A 24,117-nucleotide genomic window follows, 5' to 3' on the forward strand; every position below is an offset into this window, starting at 1 on the left:
ATCTGCCTGTACTGTACGATTACTTAACTGAGTAGTAAAGTACTCATAACAAGAAAAAATGATGCTTGAAACAGCAAAGATGGAATTCCAGGCTCAAGAAATAAAGGAAACAAAAGAAAGGAGTACACTCATTCATCTTGTAACTCAAGAAATTTAGCCTTTCTATCGGAGGAGTTTAGATTTCAGCTCAAAACCATAAATAATCAAGAATTTGTCAAAAGGAAATAGTTCATTCTCAACTAGACGATGGCCATTCTCTTCGGATGTCAAAGCTGTAGTTGATCACCAAGTGACACTTGCCATCATCGTCGACGAACTGAACGACATTAACAAAGAGAGATTTTTATGTCATTAGCTGTCGTACCTTTAATGATGTGTAGACAAGAATATTAATTATACCTTCATTCTTGCAGAATATGATCCTCTAACAAAGAAGCCAGAAGGGATGATCTCTTCTGATGTTTCGAATGTGTATGCCTCAAGCTGAGGGCTGAAAGTACCAAGCATCTCTTTTGCTTTGTCCACTGTAAACCATCATAATCTTAATTAATTTTGACATTGCATATAACATTAACTTTGAACAAATATATCATTTGAAAAGATTAACATATGATCACCCTTGATGCCGGCCTTCCGAACTGTGTTAGTGTACTTCAATCCAGAAACTATGTTGTTGCGGACCATGAAGGTGAACTTGAGCTTGTAATGGCTACCTTCTTTCAGAATAAACCAAGGACGTTTGTGGTTTGGTGGTGGCACAGGAACTGACAGAACAATGTCCGGCCTACCAGAACAAACGATTGAAAGGCTCAGGATCTCAACCTCTGGCTCCAAGGTCTCTACAACAAAACAAAAGAAAACATATACAATAAGATATTGATAATTACAGATTATATATATTTATTGAGGGAAGATTATAGTTGCCTCCAACTGAGTTGAGATCAACACTTCCTAATAGCTGCTCCTTCCACCTCCTAAGGCTCTCATCATCCTGCACCAAATTATTGTTTCAGATACAAGTGAGCATAGATGCAGTGAAGAGAAGAAGTGGAAGCAGACCTTATCTTTTTCGATCTCAGACTTGAGGCTAATTCTTGGCCCCAACTCAATACCTTGAGCTCCATTGCCTTCATCATCATCCTCGTCTTCTGTAGCATAGAGAGCGGCCTCGCTCATCTGCCTCTTGAACCTCTCCTCCTCACTGCTATCGATCTCTTCCTCTGCATCTTTCCCCATCAAATTCTCTTCTTTCTTGGCAGCGCTCCTGGTGTCCTCGGAGGCCATGATCTTAATTTAGAGTTAGACACAGCTCCGAAGGCTTATTGACACGGCATGCACCTCCCCTTCCTCATGACAGAATAAGTCAGGAGGAAGGGGCCGGGTCTCATTGTTAAGTTTCAACCCTCCCACTAATGCAAAATTGAATCAGAAGAACAAAAGCTGGCAAGTTGAGAAATTTCCTGCGTCATAAAATAAGGCATGAAGGCCACTTCTTGAGAGAGGAGGCGTCTTGGTTTTGGTTTTGGTTTTGGTTTTAGTTTGTGGGATCCATATTTGTGCAACATGAGCAGCTCATCTGATTTATTTATGATTTGATTTGTTGCTGAGAATCCTCGATGAGCGAGCGTGGATAGGGGGGCAGTCTCTTTTGTCTGCTAAATCAATATTTTGATCTCAAATATCAACCAATATTTGAAAAAATTCTCAACTATCTATATTATCAAAATGATCAATACTCGTAGCTTTGACTATGGAGAATCAAATTTGCTGGGAATGAAAACCAATTAACAGTATAAGATAAATATACAATTTATATTAAAAAAACATTATTTTGACACAAAAGGCTTTATTTAGCTAATGATGTAAGAGAAACTCACAAGCATAATTAGCAATATAAAAATCTAGAGATATCTTGACAACGTCATTTTGTAGGAAAAAAAATGAGAGGCAGAGTCATGGGAGCATGCACCCATCTGCCAACAAACAAGAAAAGAAGCATCCGACAAGGGTAACTTAAACGAGGTTTTGGAGAACAAAACTCCACTAGAAAAATGCTCGGAAAATTCTCCCACTGCCAAAAATTATTCAAGTCTAAAAATTTCTTGTAAACTGATGGTTCACTTAAATAGAATTCGTCATTATCTTGGAAAAACGCTGCGTCTCTAAGCACCGCCGGATCCATATTTCTTGCCAAAGACGATCAGCTGCAGCTTGTCGTAACCGGCAAGCACACCAGCACCGGCGACGGCACGTAGTATGTTGGCACCAGCACCCTTGAACAGGGACCTGGCGCCCTCGTTCTTCAGAATTTGTGAGAAAGCATCAAATGAGCTCTTGTACTTGACGGCCTCTCCAGAGGTCATCATCATTCTTCTTCTGACCGTGTCAATAGGGTATGATGCAAGACCAGCTCCATTGGTGATTAGCCAACCCAATGCGAAGCTCGCAAAGAAACTATCCTGCAATCACAACGGTAGACAATTTGATGCTAGTGAGTGGAGGTGGCTTTACCAAGCCTGGACTACATTGTCTTTTTCCCATAAGAAGAATAGGCAATTTGACTCTAGAGTACACCTACATATGTTTCTTTTTTCCCTTTTTCCAAAAAAAAAAAAACAATTACCTGCAACTTTCCAGTAAGGAGCACTGGTTTCAATGAATCGTACATTCCAAAGTAGAGACCACGGTACACTATAATCCCGACGCAGGAAATGTTAAATCCTCTGTAAAGTCCAGCAATGCCATCGGATTGTAAGGTCTTCCGGTAAACATCAATAAGACCATTAAATTGCCTTGCTCCTCCTCCTCCTTTCTTTGCTGCTTTTGCATCATTCGCAAGACGGGTACGGGCATAGTCCAGAGAGTAAACAAAGAACAAAGAGCAAGCACCAGCAGCACCACCTGAAGCGAGATTGCCGGCAAACCACTTCCAGTATCCATCCTTATCTTTCTTAAAGTTAAACATCCTCTTGAAATAATCCTTAAATGCAAAGTTCAGTGCCTGGCAAAGAATTTATTGATTTTACCATTAGAAACAAAAAAATTAAAAAAAACAATTGAGCTGTTGAATAGTAAACGGAAAAGGCAACATATACATTCTGTTTGTTTCATAAATATCATATTAATGCATAAACAAGACACATTTTCCTATAAGTTGTACTAAAATATGAATAATGAAATTTGTTCCACCAACAACGATGTATCAAACAGCTGATATCAATATTTTAGTTATAATAATTACTTGTTAAAATATGTCAAAGGTCAAAGCAAAAGTTCTACCGTATAGTAATCAAAATCATACAATTAGTTATGATTCAAGATTCTACATAAGATAAATTAAAAGAACCATTATGATTCATTTAATAGGAATGAATACAAATTTTATTTTATATGATTCTAAAGATAAGAAAGAAAAGTAATAAAGGTTAAACCTAACTAATAGAAACTATATCTAACCCATTAAAAAATTAAAATTAAACACAACATAGTAAAAATTAAATCTAAACCATTATAGAAAGAAAGAAAAAAGGGTAAATTTTATACAATACAAATATTATGCTATTAACATTAAGGCTGCGGAGAGTAGAATCTTAAAATAAAAAATGGAATGGGAAACAACACATAGAGATACGTTTGAAATGAAATAAATGCTAATTTGTATATTGTCATCAATATAAGATCTGAGACTATTTTTTTTCATGAATCAAAATTAACTTTCCTCTTTGCTATTATGCTATTAAATCAAATATTCCATTATTGTACATAATTCTAAATGTCAATCTAATCCAAAACAAAAATTATAAGTTATTATCTAAGGCATAATTTAAAGATTCATGATTTCAAAACTCACCAAAATAATTCCCGATGTGAACCTCAATTTGCCAACCCTATTCTACAAACATTGTCAGCAAAACTCAAAAAGCATGAGTTCTATGCAACGCACACATGAATTTGAGAATTGATCTGATCACATATGCTGACAAACTAGTTATAGTTGAACTATATCAAGGTTACAACAGTAGAAGTTATCCTAAACACTGAAATAAATATATTTGCAATTTGATAGTTAAATATCTAATTAATAGAACCTTGCAGTAAAAGCAAACACTCAACAAATTCAAACAAAGTTTCTTAAAGTGAAAAGCATATATCTCAGTAACGAGAAACAAACTGTACCATGTTAACCCTACAAGATGACATTAAAAGGTGAAGATTCCCTTTTTATAATTTTTAGGCAACTTAATAGCCACTTTATGAGAAAAATGAAGAAACACGTTAAAGATAACCACATATGAAATACCTGAGTAGGAAAATAACGAATGACATTAGCTGTGTTTCCTCTCCACAGAGACAAAGCACCTTCTTCTCTAATTGTTCGGCCAAAACAGTCTGAGATTCCTTTGTAAGGTTCAGAGAGGCGACCAGCCTTGATCATCTCATCCTGATTTTGGATCAGCAGCTTCACACGTTCAATGGGAGCGGCAGCTGTCTTGGAGACGGCAGCAGAAACTCCTCCCATGAGGAAATCAATAGCAAAATTTTTAAAGCCTTTCTCAGCAGGAGCCTGAGCATAAACAGGATGCACAGAGAGCACAGGGGAGGCATCATAGTTACAACTGCCCACCTGCATGAATGGTTTCTGAAAACCTCCATTTAGGTAGTTTACAGTCGTGAAGTGCCTCTCATACAGAGCAGGATTATACAAACTGCATCTCTGAGCTTTAGGATCTTGCAAAAAGCTGGACTTGAGATGGAGTTGACCAGCATATTTCTGAATTACAGTTGGGTGATTGACCTGATCAGCCATGACAGACTTAAAAGACCTACATTTCAGCAACAATCAAAGATCAGCAGCATAGACTAGCAGATTCAACAATTACCATACATAGCCTCTCTAGTCAAGGACCCTTTGTTATTCAAAGATTAAACTGTCTAGGAGTTGGATAGGTAGCAACACAGGTGATAGAAATGTAAGAGTCAGTAAAGAAATCTTTCCCAACACTCTGATCCAGAAAATATGATGGATCCAATCACAATTTTAAAATTTGAAGCACGCACAACAATTAACAAGACTCTAGAAACTCCTCTCTGCATCATCAATTCATTTTTCATTCTATTATTCATATCTTTATAAATCTCCTAAATAAATAGATCAAAGATATTTAAAACTCTTACACAAATTAAATGCCCATCAATCACAATTTTCCTTGAATTCTTTTATAATTAAAAAGTACATTAATATATTCAATCTAAGTTTTAATTCTGTTTAACTTAAAATCCTTCATTTCTAAAGTTTTTCTTGTTGATTCAATCTTTAACGGTTTAACCTTACTCTAATTAACACATAGTCATACACAAGAAGATATTTCTTGCAAATGATTGGTGGCTTCATCAAATACTTAACTGCTAACATAAACAAAGATTGACATAAAGCTGAACTTTGATGTAAACCAACAATAACAAACATAGCCCTTGAGTAAACTTATATAGAAAAATCATATTATACCAATAGTTGCAGCACTAAAACTACAATTTGCATGCATTACTTTTCTCACAGCATTGTACATACTAAATATTCTTTTCTTGTCTAAAATTCACCACAAATGTATTAAAACCTATCCAAATAAGGGCAAAACAACAACAATGAAAAAACAAAGAAAGCAACGAATTCAAAAAAATAAAGTACAATCAGAAGACACACACACACACACACACACACACACAAAGGTCTTAAGCGCACCAGCTTGAATGTGTTTTCTTGAAATTATTTGCCAAGCTTTCTTTTCTCCCAAAATGTCTTTGGATTCTTAAAGTGTACTTATCTACTAAAATTTATATATTTGCATAAGGTCTAACTATTTATTTTAAAACTTTGTAAACGCAGGCAAAGTGAGGATAATCACCGGTGTAAGCACCTCGTGACTAGGATTTCTGTAACACATAACTAGCTCCATGGGTGTTTAAGCTAAATCCAGATAGTACAACTGTTGTACACAATTCCTACATTCGTAAATCAATAAAAGCATGATGATAAACAGGCTAAAAATTATCTGAAATCCCCCAATAGATCAGAATCTCTCGATAGAATTACCCACCAATTCAATAAGATATGTAATCAAACATTGTGTAAATCCCGAACATATAGCAATAGACCAGCATAAAACGCACCAGATCTACCAGTCTAGCAGTTTGTAGACATAGAAGCAACAATTACACTGACCTTATTCCAACCTAAATAAACGAATCAATAAAATTAACGACGACGAGGGAGGAATACACAGATCTGTGAGGCACTATATATCAGAAGCCGAGAATTGTTCAAACAACGATGCCGACTATTACTAGGGCGTCGATTTCGGAGAAAACAAAACGTATCAAATAAAACCACAAGAGAAACATGAAAATAACATTAGATCCGCACAGATCTCTCAATATAGCCAAAAAAAGAAAGGCAAATAGAAATAGAAGAAGAAAAAATCCTCGATTTACAAGCTGGATCAGGGATTTTACCCTTCCGAAGCGCCTCGCTCTTCTTTGCCCTCTTTTCTCGGAGACAGAGAAGTAGCGCTGGGAACGCAAGCGCGAGGGGTGGAGTCAGGTTGCGATTCCAGTGCATCTTATTGGTGCTCGTTCGAGGCGCTGGAAACGTGCGGACGCCCGCGGAGCAAGTATTGTGCGACTACACGTCTCTGCCGTTCGATCTCATCAAAGTGCATCTTTCCCGTCGATCCATCTCAATAGGACTCCCATTCTGATGCACTGGAATATCAACGTCCCAGAAACAAATAAAATCACATGGGAATTGAGAAGAGCCGTACAGCAGTTGCTAACTTCGACCGTGGAGATGGAAGAGTACGACTGCCCCCTTAATTTTTTTTTTAAAAGAAATTAATATCAAAATCTCACCTCACTTTGATCGATTGATTCACCTTTATCTTATCGTCGAAAAATTAAAATAACAACATATTTAATAAAAACCACCGACCCAAATTATCAAATGACATCATTTTTACCCCAAAAAGAAAGGATAATACTAAATAATTAGAATTTAATTTATCAGAATATTTTTTTTTTGTAATTTTTAGAGTTATTATTAAAGGTGTCTAAATAATATCATATTTTATGAATCAATTATATTTTTTTCTTATTTATTTAAATATTTAATTTTAAAAATAATACCTAATTAATTTTATTAATAATACTTAATTAAAATTTTAACTAGTTTAATTAATTTTTTAACTAGATAAATTCATATTTTGGTCAACCAAATTTATGGTACAAGAAAATATGACAATTTGGAATGTTAAGAAAATTTTAAAATAAAATATATAATAATAAATGGATAAATTAAATCATAGAACCTAAAATGAGAGTACAAAATTAAAATCAGATGGGATTCCAATTAAATCCAATATGTAGATATTGAGATAAAGATTATATTGGTTCAAATTGAGATTAATTTGATCAAATTATGACTTAACTAAGTTTAAAGTTTAAATGATTTTGATTAGTTTAAAACGAATTATGATCTTTTTAAGGAAATCTTCTTTTTACTTTTTTTTCCCCTCCCTACGCACATAATAACCCTCTCGTTGTGTTGTATACCACCGTCATACATTTAAACAACAATTAGCAATCTAAAATTTTAATCATTTTTTTTTGTCGCCGACATTATTTAGCGACAAATTTTTATTTTTGTTACTAATTAAAAATAAAATTTTATTTCCGTCGCTAAAGTTAGCAATGGAAATTAATTGTAGTCACTAAATTTAGCTATGAAAAAATTAGTTCGCTAAATCTAGCGATGAGTATTTTAATTTCATATCTAAATTAGCAACGGAAATAAAATAGTCATTGCTAAATTAGGATAAAATTTAATGATTTTTTTTAAAAAAAAAAATCTGTCGCTGATTTAGGTTAGATTTTGGCAGCACCCCTTTAATTTCAAGATTTAAAACATATTTACATCCAAATTTTAATCTAACATTATGATATAACATTACAAACCATTATTATACATTAACATTCAAAAATCATTATCATTGATAAATAATTCACGATATATTAACAAACAATTCAAAAACATCCCAAAAAAAAGAATCACAAACAGTATCAAAAATAACCACCAACAATTCATAATCCATCCACAATAAATTCAAAAATAATTCCATCATTCATTTAAACATCATGCATTGTTCTAAAACAATTCTATCACAAAAACAAACACAACACATCCAAATCCAATACATCCCATCCTAGATTACGATTCCTAATATATTCATAATCAATCAATCCTACAACAAGTACTATACAATAGGTTATTAAAAAAAAGGGAAACTACTCATATATAAAAAAAATCCTACTCTTATGGTAAACCTAAAGTTAAAATAAATATATGCAAGGAAAACCTACTTATCAGAAATATATATAAACTAAGAAACAAATGATTTTAAAAAATATAACTTAATAAGAGTTTGAATATTTAATATTAATAATAATATAATATACCTTTATCTACATTGTTTACGAAAAGATGTAATATAATTTGAGAGACATATAATGTTAAAATTCACAAAACAAGTGATAAACAAAAAAGCTATCTCAAAACCATGAGCTAATTATCAATATCATTTGTGTCATGAGTCTCCTGTGGGTCAAAATCATGCGACGTTGAAAAAACAGAATGACTCATTAATGAAAAGCAAGAGAAGAATTCTTACATTTGTTACTCTACTTGTTGCCGCGGGGTCAGCAAGAGACGGATGAATTACTTGCAAAATAAAAATTAACCTTTCCCGATCTTCCAACTCGGATTAGTAACACAATTATAACAAAAGAAATTGAACAACTAAAAATAGAAGAGACTAATAAATTAATTTGGTTATAATCTAGATGGTTGTAATCCAAGGGAGTGAAGAGCACTAGTAGATCTTCTTCGTTGCAGGCGGAGAAGTCTCTTACAGACGTTGATAGCTCAAGAAATAGATTAGGAAAGAATACAAGAGGTGTAGTTACAGTTGTTCTATATTTCCTAGCTCCAGGGGTCTTTTGATAGCTTCTGAAAAATCTTATCCAAGAGTGGAAGGCGTCTTCAATCGATTAAGTTTTATCCATGTGAAGATAAAACTTTATCTTCGCAAACGGCTGTCGGAAGTCGCCTTCAAGGGTCGGAAGGCGCCTTCAGTACTGTTCACAGAAGACGCCTTCAAAGCCTTTGAGGGTGCCTTCAAAGCCTTCGAGGGTGCCTTCAACACTATTCATCCAGAAATAGTTAACTTCCTTTGTTAATCATTTGTCGCTTTGTTTGCTTGAGTGATGCTCCGACCATCCGAAATTGAATTCACCTGAACCCAACTTCGGCCTTCTCCTTGAGCAACCTTCCTCCTCGACTTCTCATCCCTTAGACCGCCGCACACGTCCTTCTCGTCCGCCATTGTACTTTTCTGCAATACTTCGTCCTTCGGATGCACCAAGCTCCTCGACTCCCTTCCCGTGTCATCCTTCTCACTGGATGTGTCTTCCGCTCGACTTCTTGTGTTCATAAGCTCTTGCACACTTAGACACAAAGATCAAACACAATAAAACCTAATTAAATTTGGTTGACCACATCAAAACTACTCTGGGGTACTTACAATCTCCCCCTTTTTGATGTGCATTAACTCAAGTTCAAGTTAAGGTAAAAATTCTAATAAAATAAAAGTGATAACAAATTACTTGCAAAATAAGTAAAAACAAAAAAAAAAATTACTTACAAACAAATAGGTAAAAATTCTAAATCCTAACTCCCTTGAATTTGTATCTATTTCTCCCCCTTTGATCACATAAAAAAATAAAAAAAATAAATTTTTTAGAAAATATGAAATATTTCTCTAGGGGTACTTAACAAAAATTATTAGTAAGCTAATGTGGTTTAGAAATAATCAGTAGAAATGTTTTCATAAAAAAATTTGTAACGGGCCTAGCTGATTTATTTTATTAGAACAATCAATTTTGTGAAAATAAAAAATATTTTTTTTAACTCTGAAAATTCTTCTAAACTTTTTTTTAATTAACTTTTCAAAAAATAATTCATAATAATTCCAGTAAAATTCAAAAACTGTCAAAGAATTTTATAATGATAGTGAATCATCATGTTCTATTATAGAAAAGTAAAAGTTTCTAAAAATAAGTTTGTGAAATATTTTAAATTTTTAAAATACCATTTAAAAAAAATAACTCAACGAAAGATAATTTCAAGAATATTTCATTTTGTATAGATAAAATTTTTAATAAAAAGTTTGACCAGAAAGGTAACAAAAATAATTGATTTTATCGACAAGAATAAATCAGGTAAATTAAATTTATAGCATGCATACAAAAATTTATTTAATTATATAAATAAGATTTAGGAACTTAAAATAAATTATGTCCTAGTGGGTTAACCCAATATTTGGGAGGTACATAATTTTTAAGAATTTTCTTAATTTATCCATGGTGATTTCTAATGTACTAGTTAATTTTACCATAATTTTTAAATCTTGATTTTCGATAGTAATTAAAACATGCATGGTTATCTTTCAATTTCTCTATTTGTATTTTCAATTTTTCGTTTTCTAATTTTAAATTATCAAATAATTCTAGTGGACATGCATTGGCTAATTGTTGTTTCAAGTTCATATTTTCTTTTTCTAATTTGCACATGTTTTTAGAAAGTATTTTGATAAATTCAAAAGATTACTTGGGAGATAGTGCGCGTACCTCATTTACCTTGTGTTCTAATGCTCCTCCTTCATCGCAGCTTTCCTCTAATGATCCTCCCCCTTTATCGATACTCATCTCTGAGCTGCTTTCATATTTTTTTTTGATAGTCTACCATTAGGACTAGTCTGACGTAGGCTTTGACCTTGAACTCGGAGGACGACGATTCATCTCATGTGTCTTTCAAGTTCTTGTGCTTCAGTCTGTTGCCCTTGTCTTTCTTCTTCTTCTTTAGTTTAGGACAATCATCCTTGATGTGTCCTTCGTTGCAGTTGTAGCATCGTACCTTCCTTTTGGTTGGACAGTGTTTTTTCGTCTATGACTTAAATTTATTAGTTTTAATAAACTTATTAAATTTTCTTACCAATAACGCTGCTTTATCTCCGTCGATTAACATTTCTAAGTCTGGATGATCCGTTCTTGCCTTCAGGCAATGTTCTGATTAGGCTCCTTTTTCAATTATGCACATCTAGATTCACGAAGTTCAAAGGTGGAAAACAGATTTTTTAATGAACTAACTTTAAGGTCTTTAGATATATAAAATGAGTCGACTATAGAGGTCCACTCGGGTGTCCTAGAAAATGCATTTAAAGTGTACCTTAATGAATCTCGATTTATTACCTTTTCTTCGAGATTCGTAAGTCTGATGATGAGTTCTTTGATTCTCGAGTGCAGATGTGCGACTATTTCACTTTCTTCTATCTAGAGGTTCGTTAGTTGGTTCCGAACTAGGTCCCATCTCGCGAGCTTTACTTCAGAAGTCCCTTTGTGTAGCTCCAGGAACTTCTCCCAGAGTTTCTTTACTGATTCATAATCTCTGATCCAATTGACTTCCTAGGATGGAAGTACGCTGAGCAGGTGGAATTTGGCTCGTCCGTTCACTACGAAGTCTGCTTGCTCCTTCTTGGTTATTGGTATTCTTCTTTTTTCATTTCCTTGTAGGTCTTTGAGAGTTACAAAATCATATTTTATAATTAAAATAATCTACAAATCTATTTTTTAAAAAATACCTCTATGTGTTTTTTCCATGTTGCGAATTCTCCCTTGAACTTCGGTGGATAGATGCTCGGTCTGACCATTGTCTTGGTGCTTCAGTCGGCAATTAGTCTTTTTAAGGCATTCTAGCTCTGATACCAATTGTTGGGGCAGCGGGGGCGGCAAGAGAGGGGTGAATTGCCTGTAAAATAAAAATTAACCTTCCCGATCTTCCAACTTGGATTAGTAGCACAATTATAATAAAAGAAATTGAACAACTAAAAATAGAAGAGGCTAAGAAATTAACTTGTTTATAACCTAGACGGTTGTTAATCCAATGTCGTGAAGAGCACTAGTAGATTTCCTTCATTGCATGCAGAGAAGCCTCTTACAGACATTGGCAGCTCAAGAAATAGACAAGGAAAGAGTACAAGAGTTGTAGTTATAGTTGTTCTATATTTCCTAGTTCCAGGGGTCATTTTATAGTTTTTAGAAAATCTTATCCAAGGGTGAAAGACACCTTCAATCTGTTAAGTTTTATTCGTGTGAAGATAAAACTTTATCTTTGTTAATGGCTGTCGGAAGGCGCCTTCAAGGGTAGGAAGGCGCTTTTGTATTGTTCATCGAAGACGCCTTTTAAGCCTTTGAAGGTGCCTTCAGTACTGTTTACAGAAGGCGCCTTCAAAGCCTTTGAGGGCGCCTTCAGCACTATTCATCTGAAAATGGTTAACTTCCCTTGTTAACCATTTTTTACTCCGTTTGCTTGGGTGATGCTTCGACCATTTGGAATTGAGCTCACTCGAACCCAACTTTGGCCTTCTCCACGAGCAACCTTCCTCCCTCGCTTCTCATCCCTTAGACCGCTGCACGTATCATTCTCGTTCGTCGGTGTACTCTTCCGCAATACTTCATCCTTCAGATGCACCGAGTCCGTCGACTCATTTCTTGTGTTCCTAAGCTCCTACACACTTAGACACAAGGATCAAAGATAATATGACCTAACTGAACTTGATTGACCACATCAAAACTATCCCGGGGTACTTACACTACTAATGTTTTGATTTGATCTTCCATCAACTGCTCACTACTGACCCAAGATTTTTCTAATGTCATGACTCGATCTTTCAATTTTTGATTTTCTTGTGTTAATGTTTCCACTTGAGTAGATGAAAAGCTGGGATGTCCCTTGAGCATAGGAGTCATCACATGATTATATGCGACTTTTGTTTGGAAGTTAAGGTTGTAAAGGTAGTTCTTTTTTTTCTTCCACTGACAATGTCATAGAGTCAGAAATTCCCTCTAGCAGACTGAGACATCTGAGTAATTCTATCAGTGATTTCATCCTATGTAAAAAAATATTATTAATAACTAATATACAATTAATAAAGTTAGTAATTGTAAATGTGAGTGTAATAAAGTTTATATTCTTATGTTTATGACCTTTGATCGAGTATTGACAAAAGTGTCATATTTTTTTTTTATTTTGAAATATCTCTCAATAAGTGGACGGTCTTTGTAAAATACCAGCCTACCTATACAATTTTTTTATAAAATAAAATAAGTTCATTAATAATTAAAAAATTCTAATATAACTTTATAGTAAACTTATCAAGTATATTGCATGCTTTACAATAGATCGTGATATATCTGTATGATTTGTAATTCTGGTGCCTGGGCCAGGGAGCTCAATATTTCTATTGTTTCGAGTAGTTGATTAATTTTATTGTTATGTTCTGTAGCTCAAATGTTGATTTTGTTTCCTTCCTTCTCCACTTATATAATAAATCATTGTATAGTTTTGTATAATAATTATTTCATGTTTCTTTAAATTATGCCTCGTGTCCTAGCTCTCAACTATTTTTTTTGCTGTAATAATATTGAGAAAATTATTATAAAAGGATATTATAATATATAGTATCAATAATATTCAAATTACTTACTAAAATTTTTTGATAATAAAATTCTTTAGATTTTTTTTTTTTACTTATATAAGCAGCTACACCATGACCATCAGAGTAAAACTACATAATTTTTTTATTTATCAAAATAATAAATAAAAGATTAGATTAATTGAAATTAATAATAATATCAATACTTACCAAACCACAAAAACCGTCAAAATAATTTGGTCACGGTATTGCAATATCTAACATAATTATATATGTAAAATAACATTATAACATATACACATATCAAATAATAATTAAATCAAAACAATAATATCTTACATGAGATGAGAGAACTACTAAGATTTACATGTAAAAAAGCAAACATATTTAAAAATTTAATCATCATTACAATCTAATTCATTAACATTAATAGTTTATAAGTCTTCATCGATATTTGAGTGTTTATCATTGATTACCCAAAAACTAGAGGTCTACACGCACGCATGGCCACCCAAGTCACACTCGTGCATAGCCACCGGGCCACTCAACCAGGGTTGCATAGGCGCGAACAAGGCTACATGAGTGAGATTGTCGGGCCAGGACTACACAGTTACCTAGCTAGGGATGCACATGCACCGGACTATTTGGCTTGGGTTGCATGCTTGCCCGACCATTCAGCCATAGCTGTGTACGTGCCTAGACGCTCGACCTGGGCTGCATAACTGGCTACCAAGATAAGGTTGCATGGTTGCCCACCCGACTAAGGTTGCATTGTCGCCCACTAGGACAAGGTTGCACGATCGGTTGCCTACAACTACACAGTCGTCCACGGCTACGCGGCAGACCACGACTGCGTAACCAGGCCGGCTAGGCCTGAGGTTGTGATGACCTAAATGCGAGACCGGGGAAGAACTCGTAGTTGGCCAAGGTTGAGAGGCTCGAGACGTCGACCCACAGCGCGAGGTCGCAGTCAGCCTCACTAGCATAGTGTGAGGCCGCGATCGGCCTTGTGAGTACAGTGTGAAGCCACGGTCGGCCTCGTGAGCACAGTGTGAGGCCGCGGTCGGCCTCGTGAGCACAGTGTGAGGCCGCGGTCGACCTCATGAGCACAAGCAACCTCGGCGAGAGCCAACGATCTCGCCGAGGTCGATAGGGAGAGGAATGGTTTACCTCATGCCAGAGATGAGTTCACGCCAGAGAGGAGATCAGACTCGGATGTTGAAGAATGGGGATCGAAGAGGAAAGGAGAGAGGGATCAGTGATAAAAAGTTCACGATAAAAAACCCTAATGATTTTAAATCAGCGACGGAAATTTTTAATAGTCTCTAAATTAACGACGGAATTAAATTTTTATCACTAATTAAATAGATTAACTATGATTTTTAGTTACTAATGACTAATATTGAGATAGAATATTAATTTTGTCACTAAATTAGCAACTTAAATAAGATCCAACCATTAATTAGCCACATATATGTTAGGACCCGTTCAACTGGCAAGAGGGGGTGATGAATTGTCCTTCAAAAAGAGATTGAAACGTTTCTCGATCTTTTGAAATATTAAAGCACTTGTATAAAAAGAATTGATAAACTAATTAAAAGAAAGAGGCTACCGACTTTACGATTACAACTAGAAAGATTGTTAATCCAATACTTTGAAGTACTAATCAAATTCTCCTTTCCTCATAGGTGGAGAAGCCTCATACAAGCGTTGGAAGCACACAATCAAAGCAGTAGAACAGTAAAGAAACTCGTGTACATGTGATATTGAACTACTAAGATCAGGGTTGCATTTATAATCCTATTCTGGGCACCTGAAAGGGTTCCGGGAGCCAGGGCATGGATAAAATTTTATCCATGTCACGACGGATGATTACAGCTTAGCGATGGATAAGTATTATGGTCCAGGCGCTCGGACCGAGCTGAACCAACCCTCAGCCAAGGCGTGAGCTCGGGGTGCCCTTACTGGTCCTGGGGTCCTAGCGCCTGGACCAAAGTCAACATATTTGTTGACTTTTTGGTCCGAGCTCTCGCTCCAGCTCCGCTTGCTTGGGTGATCTCGGTCATCCGAAATAGGGCTCACCCGAACCTATTTCCAGCCTTTTCGAGCAGTCTTCTACTCTGACTTCTTGTCTCTCAAAAATGACGTGTGCCTTCTTATCCGCCAGCGCACTCTTCCGCGGCATCTTGTCCCTAGATGTATCGAGCCCGTCGACTCTCTCTTGTGTCGTCTTTCTCACTAGCTGCGTCTTTCACTCGACTTTCTGTGCTCCGAAGTTCTTGCACACTTGGACACAAGACATCAAACAAACACAAGACTTAACTTAACTTGGTTAAGTACATCAAAACTATCTCGGGGTACTAATAATATATTGAATTCGGTCGCTAATTAGCAACAGAATTAATATTGCATCATTAATTTCATGATGGAATTAATATTCTATCACTAATAATGTTGTTGTTTGAGTGTTTCTTTTAGTGATACCTTCGTTCATCCTTTTTTTTTTGTTTCTTCCTCTCTTCTTCATCATTTCCTTCTTCTCCTTCTCTTCTCCAACGACAGTAAACCTGTAGTTTTTTCCTCTCCTCTTTTTAAGCACAAAAGCTCTCTTTTCTTATATTTTCTCTTCTCCAGCAAGTAATAAACACATCATCAGCTGCTGCCCTCTTCCAACAACAAGAGTAGTCCTCGCATCTTCTTTTTCTTCTCGTCTTTTCTAAGATTTTATTAGCACAGTAAGAAAAACCTCATTTTGCCTTGCGTTGCTTTTTTGTGTGTTATTTTCAAGCTCATCGAAGCTAGTCGATGTTGATAACTAAGAAGGTAAAGTTATACTCTTTTACTTTTTCCTCATTTCTCTTCTCTATTTTTTTTTTCAAAAGCAACGATCTTCCTTTTATTTTTTCCAATGAGCAGTTGTTTTCCCCTTTGTCCAACCACAATAATAACAAAAGAAGTAAGTTTTTTCCTTTCTTCTTCTATATTTCCTAATTGAAGGAGAGTTGTAAAATATAAAATTTATTTTTATTAGATTGCTAATTAGGATGATTATTTAGATCAAAATAGATGTCTCATATATAAAATTGTTAAATATTACGAAGAAGCGAGATCACAAATAATTCTTCAACTTTGAGTCATAGATAAACTTCGGGAATTGACATATCGTTGTTTCAACTTGAACCATGGGCTAAGGTTCAAGGTTTTGAATTTAAGTTTGTTTTCAGTATTACCTTAAATTTTAAATTTAGGCTTTTTAATTGTGAAAATCGACCCACACTAATATTTAAAATTTTCAAAAAATTTAGCTTATATTTTTTTAAAAAAAGTATTTTGTGTTGTATTGATTTTTTAAATTTATTGAATTTATTTCATGATTGAAAATCTTAGCGTGTCATTAAAACTGTACTTACAATTTCTTAGTTATAATAATGTTAATGTTGTAAATTCATATTTATATTTATAGTAATTATCAAACTGTAACGGTTATAATTATGATAATAATTATAAAATCGTAACTTATTATAAACTTTTTCTATTAATATAATTGGGCTATCAAGTTAATATTATGAGATAATAATATCGAATATATTAGAGCGACTAATGCAGGATGTGCCCATTTAATAAAACATAAAATAAATTAAAAACTAGCTTTCTTTGAATTTTTTAAAAAATAATTAATAAGGTCATATAATGTTAAATCTAGGACCATCAATTTGATCTACAAAAATTTTTCATTGATTATTAGGATAAATTTAAAAAAAAAATACACATGAACATCCATAGATAGTATTATTAAATCTGCTATCTATTAAAGATTTTCTTTTTTAATAATATAGAATTTTAAATTTTAGATTTCTAATTTATTATTAGAGGCATGATACATTATCCAGGGTAACAAAAGATTCTTTGATATTTTCACAATATCACTTCACATGAAAACCACATAAATAACCCTCCAATGGTATTGAAGTGGAATTATGTTGTCCTCTCGGATGGGTCTAGTGGTTAGCGCATGAGATATTATCATCATGAGGTTTGAATATCGATAAAGTCGAGATAAATACCTCTCTTATGGGTTAATCACTATTCCAAAGACTAGTAGTATTTATTTTCTCTGTGTTAACTCTGAGACGAATTGATAAGAATATTGGGGGTAAATGTATTTGTCTTTTTTATCAGGAAGTGGAATTATGTTTTTGAAAGGAAAAAAATGGATTCCACAATTTCAGAAAGTCAACATTGTTGACCATAATATCCGCGTGCTGTAAGTTTGACCAAACCCTCTCGTAAATAGACGATAACGCACCCGGTTAATTCTCCAAGCCACAGGAACACTCTATAAATACCCTCCTCCCTCCCCTCCATCTCTTCAGGCCTGCATAGTTCTAATAAAGTCTCTTGCTCTCTTCCTCATCTCGTCTCTAAATTACATCCGAAGTAATTAAAAAACAAAATCAAGCACGTTAAAATGGAGATGAGAAAGATTGTCTGTGCCGTCCTTGTCGCCGCCGCCATGACCACCGGAGCCCTCGCCTCCGAGGCCCCCGCCCCAGGCCCAGCCGCCAGCGCCTCCTTAGATGTCACCCCTCTCTCCGGAGCAGCCCTTGGCGCCGCCATCTTCTCCTTCCTGGCCTACTACATGCAGTGAATTATATGCCGGTGAAGGATATCCAGTGACCTACTAAGTCATCTCGCCGGCGCTGACTGCGGTCGCCGTCTTTGTTTTATCTTTTTTATTTGTTGTCATGTGAGATTTTTTCATTAAAATTAAGGTGGAAATCATGCTATAATCTTTTGCTTAGACATGGCGATGCAACAACAAAAAAAAAAAACAGGTCGATATCAAATTACTTCATCTTAATTTTCTCCTAAATAAAAATAGTGAAAACATAATCTCCCAAAATTAAATTAATAAAAAATAGATCAGTTCAGTTTAATTAAAAAAAAAAATACCATTGCAACTAACTGTTGTTAGATAATTAGGAGAATTATACATTTTACATTTAAGGAATTACCTTTTCCATCCTTCTCGTTTTCCATTCATCCAGTTGTCCGTCCGTCAAACTTTCTGTCCCTCTAGACTCTTGTTGCCCATCCTTCTGATTTTCCGTTATTTCTCCGTTTTTTCATCCGTCAAGTTTTGCATTTTCCTTAATTTCGTCCGTCTACCGTTCCGTCCAATCATTCATCGGTCCAACTTTTCGTCCGTCTAGTTGTCCATCCATCCGCTGCTCCCTCCCTTCGTTTTTCGGTCCGCACGACATTTCGTCCGTCTAACTTTTCTGTTGAAAATTAAACTTGTTTTTTGATAAAATTTTATGGAGATAAAATGATGATGTGGCATGTCTTGACTAGAGATAGGATAGAGATAGAACTTGATGAATTGATAAGAGTTCGTGGAGATAGAATTTATTTATTTATTTATTTTTTTAAATATCATGATTATCTCATATTAGTGCTTATCCAATAAGCCTATAAATACGTACTTCTTTTTTATGAATGAACAAGTTGAGTTTTCTATTTTCTTCTACTCCTCTTCCACATAGAGTTATTTCTCCTCTTCCACATTTTTCTTCTATAATTCTTTTTCTTCTCCCATAATTTCTATTTCCAACAAAGTGGTATCAGAGCTATGACTAATGGAGGTATGGTTCCCTTCCAAGTTCCAGTACTCAAAGCGAGTAATTATGACAATTGGAGTATCAAGATGAAGGCACTTCTTGGAGCTCATGATGTTTGGGAAGTTATAGAAAAAGGCTACGTTGAGCCTCGTGACGACTCGACGTTATCTTCAACTGAAAAAGACAGTCTGAGAGATTTAAGAAAGAGAGACAAGAAGACTCTCTTCCTCATTTATCAAGCTTTAGATGAGGATGGTTTTGAGAAGATTTCAAGTGCTACTTCAGCCAAGCAAGCATGGGAAAAGCTCCAAGTCTCATATCAAGGAGAAGAAAAAGTAAAAAAGGTACGACTTGAGACATTAAGAAGTCAATTTGATGCTCTTCGTATGAAAGAAGGTGAGTTAGTATCAGATTATTTTTCTAGAGTCTCTACCATTTCCAATCAACTAAAAAGAAATGGTGAGAAACTAGAAGAAGTAACTATCATTGAGAAAATTCTTCGATCATTGGATTCAAAATTTGATAGCATTACAACCATCATCGAAGAGACCAAGGATCTACAAGTCATGACGATTGAGCAACTGCTGGGTTCATTACAAGCCCATGAAGAAAAGAAGAAGATAAATGAAGAAATTACTCAACAACTCCTAAAGACGACTCTTCAACCGACAAAGAAAGATGAAAGCTCCAGTAATAATAGAAGTCAACGGGGAAGAGGTCGTGGATATGGACGAGGCCGTTCTAATGAGCAAGGATGAGTCTCCAACAACAACAATGAAAGAGGAGAACATTCAACAAGAGGACGTGGAAGAGGGTATGCAAACTCGAGGTACGATAGATTTTGGATTACTTTATTCAACATCTAACCACTTCAAACTTGAAGGATATAGTGACAGTGATTGGGGTGGAGATATAGATGATAGAAAGAGCACTACAGGATTTGTGTTCTTTATGGGAGATACAACTTTTACTTGGATGTCGAAAAAACAGCCTATTGTCACACTTTCTACTTGTGAAGCAGAGTATGTGGCTGCGACTTCATGTGTTTGTCATGCTGTTTGGCTCAGAAATTTATTGAATGAGTTAAGTTTACCACAAGAAGAGGCAACCAAGATACGAGTTGATAACAAGTCTACAATAGCACTAGCAAAAAATCCAGTCTTCCATGATAGAAGCAAGCACATCGATACGCGCTTTCACTATATCAGAGAATGTATTACAAGAAAAGAGGTGCAAGTGGAATACATAAAGTCTCAAGATCAAGTTGCTGATATTTTTACCAAGCCACTCAAATTTGAAGACTTCATCAAAATGCGATATTTGCTTGGAGTCACAAAATCAAGTTTAAGAGGGGGTGTTGAAAATTAAACTTGTTTTTTGTTGATAAAATTTTATGGAGATAAAATGGTGATGTGGCATGTCTTGACTAGAGATAGGATAGAGATAGAACTTGATGAATTGATAAGAGTTCGTGGAGATAGAATTTATTTATTTATTTATTTTTTTTAAATATCATGATTATCTCATATTAGTGCTTATCCAATAAGCCTATAAATATGTACTTCTTTTTCATGAATGAACAAGTTGAGTTTTCTATTTTCTTCTACTCCTCTTCCACATAGAGTTATTTCTCCTCTTCCACATTTTTCTTCTATAATTCTTTTTCTTCTCCCATAATTTCTATTTCCAACATTTTCATCTTCTTTAATTTCCATTCGTCAAGTATTCTTTCAGCTACATTTTTCGCCCGTTCAATTTTCTATCGGTCTTACTTTCCATCCATCCTATTTTTCGTCCATCCAGTTGTCCATGCGGTTCCGTCCGTAGAGTTTACATTCATCGAATGTTCCGTCCGATTTGTTGTCCTCTCTATCGCATTCAGCATTCAATGACGAGCATACAACAACTATGAGAAGTGATCGAAATTATTCATCCTCTGACGGGCCCTAACAATTTTTGTGTTTTGCATCTTAGTTTTTTTTTTGGATCTATTTAAACACTTATTTGGGTTGATGTTAAACATTTTATTTTGATTTTGAAAATAAAATTCTTTCTTGGTTTATCAAATACTTTATCTTTTTTTATAAATCCTATGAGGAAACAAGCCCTAGAATAATGGTTATTCTGTCCGATGTCAGTTGATATTAGAACGTATTAAGAGAAATTGTAATATGATAGATGATTGTGTGAAAGTGAAGTTGGTTGTCATCAAAATCAAGGATCGAACATCGATGTGGTGAGAGCAATTGCAACGCTTACGAGACAAAAGATAAACCCAAGATCACTGATTAAGAGAAAATTTTAAAAAATGAAAAGTCATTTTCTTCCCTTCAATTATTCTCGAATCTTAGAGCGGCTACATACTTTGAGGTAGGATGTAAGTTCTCAACATCTCTTGGTTGGTAAAAAACCATAGAACCAAAAACAAATGATTAGGGGCGGCCAAAATCATTGGCCAACTCATCCTCAGGATTTACATTCTATCCGATAGTCGTGCAAGATAACAATTTGTTGATTGACGGAGACATGAAAGACGAGATCAAGGCGACTAATGAACAAGTGTATAATGATGAAGAAGTTGATGAGGTGTTTTATGATGATAATCATGAGACCTTACTTATTCGTGAGATTCTGTTGACTCCAAGGACGATTTGGAGTATGATGACAAAAGTGGGATGGTCAAAGATAAAGATGTTGTAGATTCAAAGGATATTTCTCAACTTTCTAATCCTTAAGAGTATGATATGTGTGAAAGAGAATAACATTCAAACTTTTGATTTCAAAGAAATCTTTTTTCCCAGTGATGTCGTTGAAGATGATTCTAGAGAACCTGATCAAACTTTTATTTCATTAAGTACGTTACTAGTGTTTCATCCGTAGTGACTGCTTTTACAGATGCTTCTTCAATTGATGGTTTAAAGGAGGAAATATCTTCGATATATGAAATTCCTGCTACAAGATCCCATCTAGACCCTTCGGATTCACCTTGTACAATGTTGATTAGGCATGATTTAGAAAATACCATGCAAGCGCCTTTTTCTTTTTTTGTTCGTCTGCCGTCTGAAGCAGAAGTTATCACAACACGAAAGTCTAGGGACAATGATAATAGAGGTGGAAAACATTTAAAAAGTAGTAATATGAATGCAATAGCCTTAGACCTTGATTTACCAATAGAAATACAGCAGCTATAAGAAGATTTTGTCCAATTAATGTTAAAGAATTAACGTCGAACAGGATAATGATTATTCTACGAGTTGATGAAAAGAAGAGTTTGATGAGAAGACAAGAAGAGAAAATCACAGTCCTCTAGATTTTCTTGTAAGAAGGAAAATATTATTCAATAGTAGAGGGTTAATTTTATATCACTAAACATGACTCTTATATAGATCCATAAACTAAGACTTAAATAAAAGAATGAAATCTCGATTTCAATTTCAATCTTGTAAAGCAAGAAAATAAATTCTACAAGAAAGAAAAAAAATATTGTAAGTAAAAGAAAAAAATCCTAAAAAAATGAAAAATAAAAAAACTTATAATTACTAAAATCTTTAAACTCCCTGAAAATTTAAAAATATAAAAGATAGAAATTACTAAAAATATCCTAAATATAAAAAATACCATAGATACTAAAAAAATATATAAAAAAATTAAAAAAATAGTAAAAGGATGCATGAATCCTCTTTCTCCTATGTTAACATCTTACACATGCACCATCAACTACATCCATAATCCTCTCATTATGGTGTAGTGACTAGTGTATGAGATGTTGCCACCATAAGGTTTGAGGGTTCGAATCTCAGCAAAATCGAAGTAAATGTCTTTCTTATGTGTTAGTCACTATTTCAAAGGCTATTAGCCGCTAGTGATTTACCTCCTCCGTGTTGGCCCTGGGACGGGTTAGTGGAGGCGCTGGGGGCGAGTGTATTCGCCTTTTGTCACCATAATCCTCTCATTATCAGACTTAAAATCAGCATCTTCTTCATTCTCCTCCTTTGATGTATATAAATCCTCATCAAGTTCTCTAATGGAATATTCCTTGAACTCCTCTTTAGTTATAGCACTTAATTTGCTCCTGAGACCTCTGCCACCATTCTCCAAGTAAATCCCAAACCCGACTCGACCTCTTCTTCATCACCGCCATTAATAAGCCAACCTTGAGCTTCATTGGTTTAAGAGGATACAAGCAAATCTTCGCTCATTTCTCTTTTATTCTTTTTCTTTATAAGATCGACGTTGAATTCGACATATTCAAGATCATTCAATGTTGATGTCTCGAGCCTATTCCTTTTCTTAATATATATCTAAAAAATTAGAAAATTATTAAAAACTAATAAAAAGAAAAAAAAAAGATAATATAATTTATGAATTGTTACTTATCTCTTCAAATTGGCTCTAATTTCCTTCACAACCAATGAATTATTTGTCAAAGAGAGAAATCTCATTGTCATTTTTTTTATAAGTTTGGAATATCACCATCATAATTGGACCACCATTTAACTTAAAAAAGTAAAGAGATAAAAAATTAATAAACCCAAAAATAAGTAAAAGAGACATGTATATTAGTGAATAAAAATAAAGGAAAGAGATGCACTCGGATCAAAGTCATGATACACATCGACCTTCTCATATGCCGCGACTGTCATCTTTCTTCCAAAGTTTTTGGATTTCCTTTTATACTTCAACAATTCATCATTAGAAATGATGGATTGCATGTCCTTATCTATGGAAAAAATTCTCTCAATATAATTTAAGAACTCATTCATAATATTGATATCATTTTATATACTTGAATCTTTAAAGTAAAATCAGATTCAACAAGTAAGCGACATAATGCAAAGAACTGTCAAGTTTAGACTTCTCATCAAGTAAGCGGCGGTGACAACGATGGTAGCGTC

General features: G+C 34.5%; 2 protein-coding genes across 3 annotated transcripts; both read right to left on the reverse strand.

Moving 5' to 3' along the window:
- Positions 1–92: 92 nt before the first annotated feature.
- On the reverse strand, positions 93–1,631 carry LOC122054178 (rho GDP-dissociation inhibitor 1-like). Of its 2 annotated transcripts, XM_042615991.1 has the most exons (4): positions 1,060–1,630; positions 618–991; positions 400–524; positions 93–316 (listed from the first exon to the last, which is right to left on the reverse strand). In XM_042615991.1, exons 2-4 carry the CDS (start codon positions 682–684, stop codon positions 236–238), a joined length of 273 nt encoding a protein of 90 aa, XP_042471925.1. In that variant the 5' UTR covers positions 685–991; positions 1,060–1,630; the 3' UTR covers positions 93–235. The 2 variants fall into 2 exon arrangements, with proteins under 2 accessions (XP_042471925.1, XP_042471924.1); XM_042615990.1 differs by lacking the exons at positions 93–316; positions 400–524 and having other exon boundaries at positions 803–991; positions 1,060–1,631.
- A 232-nt stretch (positions 1,632–1,863) lies between these two features.
- LOC122052975 (ADP,ATP carrier protein 1, mitochondrial-like) lies at positions 1,864–6,638 on the reverse strand. Its single transcript, XM_042614764.1, has 4 exons — positions 6,511–6,638; positions 4,301–4,823; positions 2,624–3,001; positions 1,864–2,459 (listed from the first exon to the last, which is right to left on the reverse strand). Exons 2-4 carry the CDS (start codon positions 4,805–4,807, stop codon positions 2,163–2,165), a joined length of 1,182 nt encoding a protein of 393 aa, XP_042470698.1. The 5' UTR covers positions 4,808–4,823; positions 6,511–6,638; the 3' UTR covers positions 1,864–2,162.
- Positions 6,639–24,117: the final 17,479 nt, after the last annotated feature.

This window comes from Zingiber officinale, chromosome 3A, assembly GCF_018446385.1.
Source record: "Zingiber officinale cultivar Zhangliang chromosome 3A, Zo_v1.1, whole genome shotgun sequence".
Classification (NCBI taxonomy): domain Eukaryota; kingdom Viridiplantae; phylum Streptophyta; class Magnoliopsida; order Zingiberales; family Zingiberaceae; genus Zingiber; species Zingiber officinale.